This window comes from Lepidochelys kempii, chromosome 4 (genome assembly GCF_965140285.1).
Source record: "Lepidochelys kempii isolate rLepKem1 chromosome 4, rLepKem1.hap1, whole genome shotgun sequence".
Taxonomy (NCBI): Eukaryota; Metazoa; Chordata; order Testudines; family Cheloniidae; genus Lepidochelys; species Lepidochelys kempii.
Window position 1 is genome coordinate 135,292,272 of NC_136383.1, and position 14,179 is coordinate 135,306,450.

A 14,179-nucleotide genomic window follows, 5' to 3' on the forward strand; every position below is an offset into this window, starting at 1 on the left:
TTAATGCAGGGAATTCAGAGTTAAAGTTAAAGTTACACTTAAAACCCAGACATGTTATAAAAAGTTAAGAAATGCATAGTTAAAGGTACCTAAACAAACTTAACTCTGCCCCATAGTGATGCCCACCATCATCACATGGTTAAAGACATTTTAGTGTTTATGGTCTCAGATTAGATTAAACTGATTTTTAAAGACAGTTCTTTTGCTACTCCATATTTTTTCCCTTTGTGCCATTCAGGACAAAGAAAAAAGACCGACACAGATGCTAAACTGCTTAAAGGACCCAATTTTTAATTAATTTTAGCTCAGAGTAATTAACAAATTTACTTGTAAAGGCTCAGAAAATTTGACTGCTTGGAGAATGACTGCTGTAAATTCAGGGAGACGACAGTGTATTTTTCATACAAAACAAAAGAGAATGAATCCCTGGTTTAAAGTGCCATATGGAACTCAACTTTAACTATGGAGTGTCATGTCCTGCATCTCCACACTGAAAACGGGATTACAAAAATATACAGGTTTCAGAGTAACAGCCGTGTTAGTCTGTATTCGCAAAAAGAAAAGGAGGACTTGTGGCACCTTAGAGACTAACCAATTTATTAGAGCATAAGCTTTCGTGAGCTACAGCTCACTGAAGAAGTGAGCTGTAGCTCACGAAAGCTTATGCTCTAATAAATTGGTTAGTCTCTAAGGTGCCACAAGTCCTCCTTTTCTTTTTGCAAAAATATACAGGCTCAGCATTGCCTCCAACGGGTAGGGAGCTTTCTGCTTTGTAAATATTAGTGGGAGAATAATCAAAGGACTTTACAGACAGGGAAGAATTTACTTTACAAAATAGAGGGAATTGGTAACATGTGTATATTCACTGCATTCCAGAAACAAAGTTTGTAAAAAAACCTCTCTCTCTCACACACACACTTACTTAAAATGCCGTCATTATGTTTAACATGCACACTTACACATGACCACCCACTTCCAAAACAAAGGTAATGCATAAGTGCAATTTCTGAGTCAGCTATCACCACAGGAACCCAAAGCATGGAGAAGAGGCTTTTTCCTTCAAGGCAGGGTGATCAAAACTGTCCATTTGTATCTTACTTCCAACGGGAGACATACAGGTAAATTAAATACATAAATAAATAAATAAAATCAATCCTTTCTTTCTGATTCATTTCCAGTTGAAACAAAGTCTGCAAAATTGTCAGGAAAATTTTGTCAAATCAAGCTACAAATTGTACTCACCACACCCTTTGTCATGATAATGGAGGATAATGAAAAATACTTCTGGCATTCTACCCAGCAGCCGTAAAGAGAAATGTTATTTTTCCAGCTGACTCCCCACAGGAACTAGGACTTAAAACATTAAAGCAGTATGGGGGAGATTAATAAAAGGCATAAAAAAAAGTTAATGATTGTGTTTACAACTGCATCTGCTGATCTTAAAAGAACAAACGTTTAAAACTTTTCTTTACTAGAATGTTAAGCTTTACTTAAGCGTCATGGGTTGAGACCTTCCCTAGCAGCTCTGTGCCAATTTAACTTATTAGAAAATGAACGACAACAAACCCCTAACAGGTAACTATGCTAAATGGACCTCTGGACTGGGGAAGCCCTTTAGACAACGTCAGTGTTGAGTTAAAGAAGCAGCATTTTACTTCCATCTCAGGGCTCTCTTCGCTCCAGAGGTAATGGGCTCTGTCTGCCAATCCCCATGACTCACAGCCACTTGGGGAAAATGGAAAAGAGAATTAGGGAAGGCACTATTTCCCACGGGTTTGAAGATAGCTATTTTAACAAGGAGGCGTACGAGATACTGTCTTGGGATTAATGGTTTTTCTTTACTACTGTACAGCCATGATTTCCAACCCTATTGCGGGGGGGTGTTTGGTCATAAAACAAGCCAGATGGAAATACAAAGTTTTCCCTGCTGCCTTAATAATAATTCATAACAGACTTGAAGCAAACTGATTGCTACTACAAAAGAAAAAAGGCTCCTCTGAATACATTCCAGTATTCTATTATACAGCTAGTTATCTAAGTCGTCTTGTAATTAATATAAGTAATCAATGGGGGAGGGGGTTTAAACACAGCAGTGTGCAAAGTTTCAGCTCTGTACTTCAAGCCGCTAAATTAGAAACCTTCATTTTAATTTATAGCTATCTTAGTAATAGGCCCTAGAAATAAAAATCTGTAGCAAGACACGCAAGCTGATTTCTGGCTTGTCGTCATCAGCAGTTGTGGTGCATTCGCGGCTGGCAAACAGACATTGTACCCTGAAAATTCAATTCCCATTGTGAAAGGATTCATTTCAGTGACACATTTAGATTAAATTTCATGGTTAGATAAAAACTACAAATTTTTTAAAAAGCAAAACCATGACACACATTCCAAATTTAAATACAAAACCGAAAACACAACAACCAACAACTAGATAAAATATGTCCAAACATCCCCAGCCAGGCATGTCCCTCCAGCAGAACTGCAATTTATTGTGCCAGCAAAACCAATTAATAAATCAGCAGAGCAAACAATAAGATTCAGTCTGGAAGGTGAAACTTGTATTGAAGTACTTGCTGAGCCAGCTTTAAAACAATGCCAGGTTTCAGTTATTGCGTAGAATTGCTAGGGTTTCTTTTAGGATTTATAACCACGCACAATTAAAACAAGATTCTCTTCAGATAAAATGAAGATGCAGTATCAGCACATATTGCCTGATCATTTAAAAAGTTAATAATGCTGGCAAATAGAATTATATTCTACTAATACTAATTCTGTTAGAACTAATCTGCTTACAGTGAAAGTTTAGGTATCTGTACACCTTTTAACAATGAGCAGATAACTAGCTTAATGAGTTATTCTGAACACTGCTTGCAGAGCTGCATATCATCAAGATTCTAATTATCTTCAGATTTGGACTTAGTCTTTACAGTCACTCAAACAGTCATTTAAAATTGCCAGGAAAGACTCTAATTGACACGAAATCTCATTCAGGATACCAACTGGTCAACTCAAAAGCACAATCTGTGTCAAACACTGTTGCTATTTGCCAGATTAGGGAAAAAAAATACTGACATCTATGGCAAAAAGGAAAGGAAAAGAAAAAAGGCAATGCAACAGCAATGATCATGTAAAAAAAAAAAAAAGTATTTTACTAGCAAGGGAGATTTTTATTAATGTCCATTAAATCTGCTCAATTTAGTATACAAGTCAAAACACAATGTTACTGCTCGATACCAGCATACTGTACTTTGATGAGAAAATTGGAATTTATTTCTCATGTTGCCAGCTTGCTCTTGACTCTGCAAAGCTACTAGTTAAAACTTCTGAAGAATATTTTTTCCTTGTTTCTCATGCACACCCCCCAATGATACTTAATCCAAGGTCTCGGCAGTAGTTTTCTTTGAAATTCTCCCAGTCAACATGCAGGACCACAGAATGTACAAACCTCAATGAAGGATGGGTTCCAAAGTACTAGACAGGAGCAGATGGCTACAAAAGCGATAAAAGGTGCTGGAGAAATTATTGGAAGTTGGGAATATCAAAGACCCAAGGGAAGAATCTGTTAGAAAGTATTACTCTTCCCATGGTAAAGGCCTATAGATCAAAGCAAAATTAGGGTTTCAACTCAATAGAGCTAACAGTTGCTGTACTGCTAAAATAAAGAATATTAATGTTTTCATTTTTTTAAAAAAAATTAAAACCTAGAAGGGAAGAGCAGAAATATTTGGGTTGGCAAGAGAGACTATCAATTTCTCAGATCGGTATCTTAAAGATGAGGTGAGATAAACCATAAGCCAACGAGATATTGTTATCCCTAATTAAAAGACAATGTTGAAGGGCTTGGGAACGCGGAAGGAAAAGACTGCAATTATACCTAGAGATACTATCAACAATCATTCCAGGATGGAGATAACAATTTATGTTCCAGCTCATGGTTATGAAATCTAAGTAACAAAAAACACGAATTCCAAAGTATTGCTCCAGCACAGCGCAACAAAAAGGTCCTTAACATATTGAAAGAAGTAAAGGAAGCTGCTGGAATGACAACAACGGGCAACTTTAGCTATCTCAGTATTAACTGGTCGAGTGACACATTGGGGCATGGTCTGAAGAAGCAATTTAAAATGATGCGCTTGCTTTACAAAGCCATTTATATTAAATGGAAAGGTGGCTCACTTTAGAGGGAGGAAGCGGGCTAAGGAATTCCAATATTGCTTTCTCTAAATTGAGTTGTAGTTCGGACTCTGCCTGAGTTTCTGGGCAAGTCATTTAACTTCTGTACACCTCTGTTTCCCCAAACATGAAAGGGGGCTAACAAATCTTTCCTCCCTCACAAGGTGATGAGAAGAGACACAGTAAGGTGAATTAATATCTTTAATTGGACCAACTTCAGCTGGTGGAAGGGACAAGGTTTTGAGCTTCACAGAGTGGGTCCTCAGGTCTGGGGAAGGTAACAAGAGCCCATGAGCTAAATAGAAGGTAGGTCAGATTGTTAAACGTAAGAGGTTCGCACATGCTTTCAGAGACCACTTAAAATGAAGTGGGCAATAAAAGGTTAGATTGTTAAGCATAAGGAGTTCACACACGGGGTGATGCAAGGATTAATGCTTGTAAAACTCTAGATAAGTGCTGTGATGATTATTCTTCCTAAATTCTGTGCAGGAGGTTCATTGTGATCACATCACAATTAGCACAGAGAAGAAGGTGATTCATCTAGGATTAGCAGCAACAGTGAACTTTTTAAAAAGGTCAGATTTTATAACTGTAAAGCTAGAAGGAAAATGACTGACAGGAGGTTTAAGGGCAAAGTAACAAAAAAGATCCACCACCTTTACAATTATAATCAGCCAGGATGCAATATAATAAGAGCATTAAAAGAACCACGTGCAAGCAAAACCAGAGAAACAAAACAATGGGAAAAGAAGAGTCTGCATGATTAGCTCAAGTCCTTGGATTTCTTAGAGCTGGAAAGTATCCCCTATGGATGGAGGAGATTAGTTAACAGCGTAGTACAAAAAGAACGGACAGGACATGGTGTGTTCAAGGTGCCCATGGGCCATCTGGAGAACAAACTGCTGGGAGCCTGCCTCCCACTCTTGAAGATTGCTGAAAGTAGCAGATGAACTAAAAAGTTCTGGAGTCTTAACAAAATCCCAGAAAAGTCTCTGTTTTTGGCATCTGGAGAAAGAAGCTTAGAGCCCTTGGCATCTGTTGCTACTGCTGAAAGCTGAATGCTCTGAAAGGGGACGTACTGCTGGCACTGGGGAAGGTGCTCTTCTTTTTCCTTCCAGGAGGTGAAACGCTCACCTCTGCCTCCCCGGCTGCTGCCACCCGGCCACCCCCACAAGCCGCGCAGCTGGGATGGAGGCTGATGGGGCAGACCTGGGCCTGGGCCTGCAGAGGCCCTTGGGCCTCAGTGACAGACCCTGCAGGGTGGGAACAGTGACACCTAGGCGGGCTGAGCTTGGCCAGGCCAGGATGAAAGTCCCCCAGGTTCTGCTCTAGGGCCTGCAAGTGGCCAAGGCCCGCTCCTTGGGTGGCCAATACTCCCAGATAGGGCCAGCCTTCCCAATGGCCCTTTCCAGGCAGGTTGGCACCAGCTGCCTGGGGCTCAAGAGCGGAGCGGGCCCCAGCTCAGTACCCCAGGAAATACTCAGTTCAACCACAAAGGGACCCACACACTGGCAAGTAACAGCTCACACCCAAAGGGCCCCCACGAAGCCACTCAGACTGGGGGCACTCATCTCCCTTGCAGAGCGGGTGATGGGCTCCTTCCCACTGGCAGAATGAGGGGTCGCTGTACCCAGGAGCCCCAAGCACAGCCCCACACCTTCAGTCCCACATCCAGCCCTATGCCCTCTGTATCCCCAGCCCATGTCAGCCTGCACCCTCCACCTGGCCCTTAGCATCCCCTACAGTCCGCCCTTCCCTGCATCTTTCCAGAGGAGCTCCTAGCTGTTGGGCTCCTAGCCTGTGTGGGGGCAGCACCTCGAGAGCCCAGACATGGTGGAGTGGAAGCAGCGGCTGCAAGGAGAGTCCAGAGGGGCAGCAGGGCCCACCAGGGATGGAAGAGGGACAGCAGGTCCGGGCTGGATACGGACACTGAGCTGGGCAGGTCCCTGTGCTTGAGGCCGAAGCCACAGCAAGCTCTTGTGGTGCTGCCAAGAGCAACTCCGAGCCACTCAGCGTCTGAGCTGCCACTGCCATGTTACCTGCCTTGGTGGTGGGGAGCATCTGGGGAGGGGGTAGGAGTGCTTCCCCACCAGCCTGGCTGGGGGCCACTTCCTGCTCCTCAGAGCCCCAACTTGTGGCCACCGAGCTCTGCTGGGCAGCCCTGTCAGCCGCATCCGTTGCTGCCGCCGCTGCTGAGGAAGGGACCCAGGGTGGAAAGCTTATCTGGTGTGGAAACTGCAGGCGCATGCAGGCCTCTCCACTACCTCTGAGCTAGTGCTGGTTTCCCTGAGGAGGGCACAAGTCGCTCCCAATGCGCCTCCCACTCCAGGCCTCTGCTGCTATAAGACTGCCCAGATAGGGGACAAAGCCCCAATATCTTCTCCCAAGGGAGCCTGGCCCCAGCCTGAGCAGCCCTACAATGGGAGGCTAGCCCCAGAGAGCTGGACAGTTGTAGTGCCGGGGGGTGGGGGGGAAGGAAAGAGGGGTCACAACATACACCAAGCTCTCAGCTGTGCCAGATGGGGGAAGTCTACTGTCCCAGAAATCTACCACCCTAGGCAGCTGCCTAGTTTGCCTATAGCTAGAGTGACCCCTGGATACTGGCCATGCTGAATCTGGTATATCAAGGGAACAGAGAACACCCTGAAACAGAACAAGACAATGAAACACCGAAAATCTGAAGATACAGATATTCAAAGCAGTAAGGCATTAGCATCTATGGGACTTGATTGTACGGACTATTTGTAGCATGAGACCTATACACAACATTCCTTTCACCCATACAAACTTGGGTTCAAAGCCAGCTTAGGTTATAAGTGAAATGGATTTGATACTCCCATCTTCAAAATCAACCTAATTATTTTTGTACTGATACAGCTAGGTCACTGTGGTAGTTTCTTTTATATGCAATATAACATGCAACAGATTAGTAGAAAAGAAAATTATACTTGCCAGTCTCTTCAAAAAAATACCCATTTCTGGACATCGCTGCCGGTGGACTTTCTAAAAAGAAAACAAAAAGAAGGGGGAAAGATAGATTAAGTCCAAGTGTGAGAACCGTAATGAATATGAATACTTTGGTTTAACTGCTTAGCTCATCATCATAAAAGCTCTCAGACAGACAGAAGAAGAAAACTATTACAGACATTAATGATTTATTCTGGTACCGACAAGTTTAACCTTATGTTTATTGACTTTAACATTTCCCAGAATGTTCAATACCGTCACCATCTCCTGCAAAAAAAAAAAAAAAAAAAAAAAGTGTTTAAAAATAAATAAATAAAAAACTGTGCTCAGCTGTCCTGTATGCATGTAGATCTTCCAGCACAAGATACCACATGAGTAAACATCTGCGCAAGCCTAATTACATCGGCGTGACACGTCAGATCTGAAGGACCACATGGGTGCAAGAATTAACACAAAAGTCTGCTAAGGGACGATCCTATTAAAATGAGTAAATAATGGCATCCAGACGGTACGTACAAATATGGCACCGTTTGCTTGGATAATTAATTCTAATGAAACCTTAACCTCAATGAGAGCTTGATTTTACAATCCGTTCTGCTCCTTTTAACAAGCCATCGGGGGGACAAAGCTCTGGTTCAGCTGCCCCATGACAAACATGCTCTTGTCTTCTCCTGCCCGACCCCGGATATAGCGGACAGATCCCGTTTGTTCCAACAGGGTCCCAAAAAAGAGGCAATGTCACATTCACATGCAAACAACTAGGGAACTGAACTGATGTCAGGAATGGGTCCCTGCGTACCAGTGCTTAAAGCAGTTTACTCGCCACTATGGCTAGGTTTACCTCATTATCAGCAGTTACTCAAAGTATGATTGACACCTGGCAGACATAGGACAAAAGGGTTTAACAGCCAGCTGAAATTTGCCCTATCCGTTCTGAAGGATGATGTGGGCTAGCTGCCTACTCTTAGACATCTGTGTGTAATTCTGGCATTTGGGCCAGGTTGAATTTTTAAACCCACCCTAAACAATTCAGACTGCTGGTTTAGGATAGAACAGCTGCCTTTTCAAAAGGTGAAAGCAGGACTCAAGGAGGAGCCCCGCTGCCCCCCCATGACCCTGCCCCCTACCCTTCCTCTTCCCCACCGAGACCCCACCCTCTGACCCAGGTGGAAGCCAGAGCTGGGCCACAGTAAGAGCTGCGCTGCCCAGGGAGCCCAGGACACTGTGGGGAGCCCCAGACTCCCCCACCTGCCCACTTCAGCCCTCCCCGCCACGAGAAGAGACTGAGCCTCGGGCAGGCATAGGGTGGCGCTGCAGGGAATCCAAGACAATTGCTGTCCCGAAGTTATTCAGCCCAGGACACGGACTTGAAGTCTGAATTTTGGGACTGTCCCGTCCAATTTGGGATGGGTGATCACCCCAGTTAAGGGCCACTGAGGACCTGCTTTATAGCAGAGACTGGCTAAGGTGCAACCCTTCTTCAGTTCAACTCGCCATAAAAGGTGTGGAAATGGAGCTCTAAATACTCGTGAATACATTAGAACATTCTCCTGAACAACACTTCACATAGCAGCCACATGCAGCATTTGAGGGCCAAATTCACTGGTTTGTAAATAGTGGTGTAAGTTAGTCAGAAGACAGGTGAAAGAGGCAGAAGGGCATAACCTGCAGTAATTTTGCATTCAGCAGGTGTGCAAAATAAGTGCCATAGACAGAAATTTGGGCCTAGGGGTATTAGAGATAATATAAAACAATGTGAAGCAGGTCTCTAATTTACAGTATAGGATCCTGGTACCTAATTTTGCTGCTACAAATACCCTACTCATCACACTTCTCCCACAGCCTACATAGAACAGAGGTTACACTCATTTTGCACAATTAGGGCCAAATCTGCTGCTGGCAGAACTCCATTTGACTTAGCCGAGTTATGCCAGCAGAAACTCGGGCACATTAAATGCCAGAAGGGTACAAGTTACGTTACTTCACTGCTTATATTCATTTTCTAACCAACTTTCATCCAGTTTATAACTTCAGCACATCGGTCACTGCCAAATGTGTCCCAGAGACTTCCATTTGGCTGCATTTGCTCCAAGTGTGCATATCCTTGGGGCTATTTAAAAAACACAAGTTAAGAAGGATGAACCTGGAGACCAGCCCAGGACAAAGCAGCAATAACCATGTGCTTCCCCAAGAGGGAGAGTGAGGAGTAAGAAAAACACTTAGGCTGCTGGACAAGCAATGAACCAGGGTCTCCCCAAAATGAGTCAGTTGTTTTATCTGGCTGGGAGGGAACCAGAAACTATGGTTCTTATGTTAAATGACTGAAGGGTGATTTAGGAGCTGTCCATTTCTAAGGCACTGTCAAGCACCTAGAGCAATCGATAGGCACTTCTTTTCAGTTGCTGTGTACATACATTTTAAGAAACATAAGTTAAAAAATAAGATATCCTGATGGAAGAGCCACAAAATAGTGAAGGCCTAGACCAGGGATAGTCAACAGGCGGAACGCAGGCCAAATCCAGACAGAGTGTGAACTAAAGGGCTCTTCTCTGTTTCAACTCTCTAGCCTGCTCCACATCACATTGATTATGTTTCCATTGCATTCCTGAAATAACATTTTTCAGAGGAACAGCCGTGTTAGTCTGTATTCGCAAAAAGAAAAGGAGTACTTGTGGCACCTTAGAGACTAACAATAACATTGTTATCCTCTGATGACCACCGTAATAACATAAATATATGAGTCTGCATTTATTTTAACCAAAGCTTATACTTATGATAAAAATGTGTGTGTGTATTAGAGAGACAAGATGAGTGCAATCAGATCATCTTACTGGACCAACTTTCTGATGGCAAGAGACAAACTTTTGAGCCACACAGGGCTCTTCTTCAGGTCTGGGAAACATGCTTCCTAGCATCACAGCAAAATGCAAGGTGGAACAGATTGTTTAGCATAAAGTAGTTAGCACATATTGTAAGAGAGTATTCATGGTCGAGTGGCCTGTTAACACCTCTGCAGTCATAGGACAAAAGAGGGGGTTAGGGCAGGTCTACACTGGCAATTTACAGCGCTGCAACTTTCTGGCTCAGGGGTGTGAAAAAACAGCCCCCTGAGCACTGCAAGTTTCAGCACTGTAAAGGGCCAGTGTAGACAGTGCCCCAGCGCTGGGAGCTGCGCCCCTCGTGGAGGTGGCTTTTTTAGAGAACCGGGAGAGCTCTCTCCCAGTACTGCGCCGTGACCACACAAGCCGCGGCAGGGCTTTAGCGTTGCCGGTATAGACTAGCCCTTAGTGGGTTACAGATTGTTGTAATAAGCCATAAATTCAGTGTCTCTGTTCAATCCATTATGTTCAGTGTCTAGCAGAGTAAGGAGTTTGTATACTTGATCTATATAAAACCTGATGAATGAAAGGAGTTCAAAGTCCGTTGCATTCTATATTAAAAGTGCCTCATATCTGCAGCATCCCTCCTGGACTGTGATTTTATCACAACTTAAGTAGCATTGTGATCACTACTTGGATGGGAAACAAAAGGGAAAAGCCAGGGCACTACAATAAGCAGCTGTCTTTCATTAGGTGGCACTATTTCCCCTGAGTAAATCATGAACCAATGCTCAAGCATGTTGCCTAGGCCTAGGGGACAGTTATACTGGAAATGCTGTTTTTCAGATGAGTCATAAAACCAAGGTTTTAACCTCATAATTAAAGGTCCAATGGCACATTTTGAAAAAGTTGGGTGTTAACCCTGGAATGTCCTGGCTAAATTTCAACTCTGGTAATTGCCTTCTCATTATGTAAATTGTCCTACAGTTTCAATTGGGTAAAGTCTTAAAACTATTGCATAGCAATGAACAGCTATTACAACCCACACAGAAGTGGCTGAACTTATTACTTTGTATCCCAATATGTTTGGAATATGCTTTAGGAGCCTGCGAGATAAACATGTTTACATACGTGTTGATTATAGGCCCAGTCCCGCACGACATACATGCACAGGACTACTCATGTGCTTAAATTTAAGCACTTACATAAATGTTTGCAGAATTAGGGTCCATCTCTTTTCTCTCTCAGCATCCAGGGGGATCAGTACATTTTCAGCATAATCTTATTTTCTAAAAGCATTCTGCATCTAATAAATATTTAAAAAATTCTGTTTAAGATGGTACACAAAGCATAGTCTCTTTTCGTTATACGGAAACCTATGTATATGGATAATTTGTGTCTAGAACCTTACCCGTTGATCACACTTCTTTATACAGTATACGGCAAAGCAATGACTCAGATGGAACAGATCTATCTGCAAGTATTTGCAGGGTGTAAACAGTGAAGAGAGAACAATTATTTAGGGTGGCACAAGAAACCAAGAAATGGAAAGGTTTTGACAGAGTATAAGAATAATCTTCAAAGGGTAATGATGGCAGCACAATCACTTCAGACGATTAAATCTTGACAATGAAACACTAGCCAGTTATACTGTAGGGAACAATCCCACAATGCCCCTCTCACATCACCCTCTAATACACCAAAGAGCCAGCAGTGTCTTATGGAAAATATTGAACCTGCGACTTAAAACAAATCTGCTCATAGATGTTTTCTATGTTTTTCCCTTTTACTCTTTGCTACTGAGGGTAAAGCAAGGAGAGTTCATCTGCGTCTCCTGCTTTAATCTCATCTGAAGGTACAAATCTCTATTTGTACATCATAGTCCTACAAGCAGACACCAGTTATGACATAGCTGCGGAAAGACTGATTGCAGGTGGGGATAGAAGTAGCAGAAGCAGATGGAATCAGGAAGCAAGAGGTCCTGTTTTAGACAAATATTTTAAATAATACAGTAACACAATCCAAAGTGTACAGGGAAGTAACTGTATGTAGTGGTATCGCTCCCAGGATATGAGAGAGACAATGAAGTAATGTGTTTTATGAGACCAACTTCTGTTGGTGAGAGAAAGCTTTCAAGCTTACACAGAGCTCTTCTTCAGCTCTGTAACTGAACGGTTAAGTTCTCCCTTGAAGTGTCCACAGTTTTGTATTAGCTTGTTTGAGATCAGTGGAAACGAACAAGCTCTGTCAGGGGGATAGGTTTTAGCACAATAGTTTGCCATAATTTTCTTGTTGTGTCTTCAAACATTTAAAAGATTTCCATCAAGTCTACTATGTATTAATTCTTAACACTCCCCCCCCCCCGAAAAAAAGAAGACCAAAATAATAAAATCCACACAGAATCAAGAACAGTGGTCCTTCTTAACCTCCCCATTCCGTCCCTGCTGTTTGCCAGTCTTGAGTCTAAAATTTAGGTTATAAATAGAGTGACCAGATGTCCCAATTTTTTAGGGACAGTCCCAATTTTGGGGGCTTTTTCTTATATAGGCTCCTATTACCCCCCACCCCCGTCCCAATTTTTCACACTTGCTGTCTGGTCACCCAAGTTATAAACTCAGAAGAAAAACCTCATCTGTGTAGCAAGTAGCATACTTATGAATGCTATAAAATGAGAGATTAGATCAGAGACAAAAAGAGAGAAACACACACAGTGATCCATAAAGAAAAATGGTTTCAATGACATTAAAAGAAACTACCTTGCCCACTTCAGTTTTACAGACAAGGACTTTGCAAGCAACATACTAAATTCAAGTATTTAGGAAAGACAATATCAATAGGAAAAAAAAAATCTTTTCTTCCTCTAACAGTTAAATGTGTAGATTATTCCAGCTGCTCTAGGAAGAAACAATTGTCTTTGGCTTCTTTGCTCACTAAAGGAAAATATTACCTTCCTCCTATTTATTTGCCAACAAAATCCTACTAATCATGCTTCAATTTTTTGGCAATTTAACTGTGTTTCTTATTTTTCAATCTTTTCATCAGTCAAAAACATCCATAACCAACTCTTCTTGCTCTTTAGAGAGTATCTATTTAAATTATGATTAATTTAGAAAATGAAGTATCGTTTCCTTGCTTTTTAACTTTTTTTTGAAACACTAATTTTATGTACATTCAGTTCACAGCTTGTTATTGCCCTCTAATTAAAAGCTGCAAATGGTAATATCCATTCTGTAGATTTAAAAGATACACATTCAGAAAAACAACCGCCCTTTGACTTCAAGCCATTTCAGTGACTCAGATGTAACGTACAAAGTTTAAAAGAATTTGATGGTTCAATTCCTGGCACTGCCGGTCAGGTAGGAAACTAACTTATGTCACTGTTTAGGATTTTTGGTCTCAAAAACAAAAAACAGAAAAGCCCACAATAAAGATGAATAGGCCAATCCCAGCAGAGAGAGATCAGGACAATAATATCTGTACTTCCTGATTTCTTACATTTTTACATTTGCATGTAACAACAATGAAAAGACAAAAATCCATTATGCCATCTCCCATTATTAAATTCCTCGGGGAGATGTGTCCTAGCAATTCCCTTAATAACCAGTTTTAACTTTCTTGTTATCAAGGTTAGTAATAAGCTCTCTTGAGCCCCGCAATATTACTAGATTACAAATAAAAACACATTCTCTGGATACTTTGAAAAAAAAAATTCTGCTGCTGGCATCTTCTGAGGCAACAGCTTTCCTCCAACCCAAGCATCTTGTTTGATGTAAAACATAATTCTCTGTCTAATGGATTGCCAGCACGCACCCTTCCATGTTAAAGAAAGCAATGTCCAAAATTTACTGCAGACTTCTTACATCTGCTCAATAAATACTGAAAGTTTTTCCCATAAGTTTTGCTAATGATATATCACGTTTCCTCATTTTTAAAAATGAAAGAATTGCTTTCTTAAGAAGAAATAAGACTCAGGCTACACACAAATTTGAAACAGGATGTCTGCATGCCAAATGTTTAAGTATATATTGATATGTCTTCATTGGTGGCATCTCCAGCCTGCCTGCAATAGAAGATAAAGAGTATCCAGATATGTGCTTCTTTTGTACCACAAAAATACCCTTTCAGGTCAATCAAAAGCCATTAAATAACCTTAATTTGCTTCAAATCATTAAAATTAACGGACGGGAGCACTTAGCTTTGACCAAGGATATGCTTTAATA

General features: G+C 41.8%; 1 protein-coding gene across 3 annotated transcripts in view; it reads right to left on the reverse strand.

The window, feature by feature from the left end:
* The window catches only part of SLC4A11 (solute carrier family 4 member 11), a 154,707-nt gene that overhangs the window by 122,799 nt on the left and 17,729 nt on the right, over positions 1 to 14,179 (reverse strand). For all 3 annotated transcript variants that reach the window (XM_073342968.1, XM_078852611.1, XM_073342965.1), the window contains exon 2: positions 7,126 to 7,176. In XM_073342968.1, coding sequence (XP_073199069.1) covers positions 7,126 to 7,176 — 51 coding nt within the window. The remainder of the gene's footprint in view (positions 1 to 7,125; positions 7,177 to 14,179) is intronic.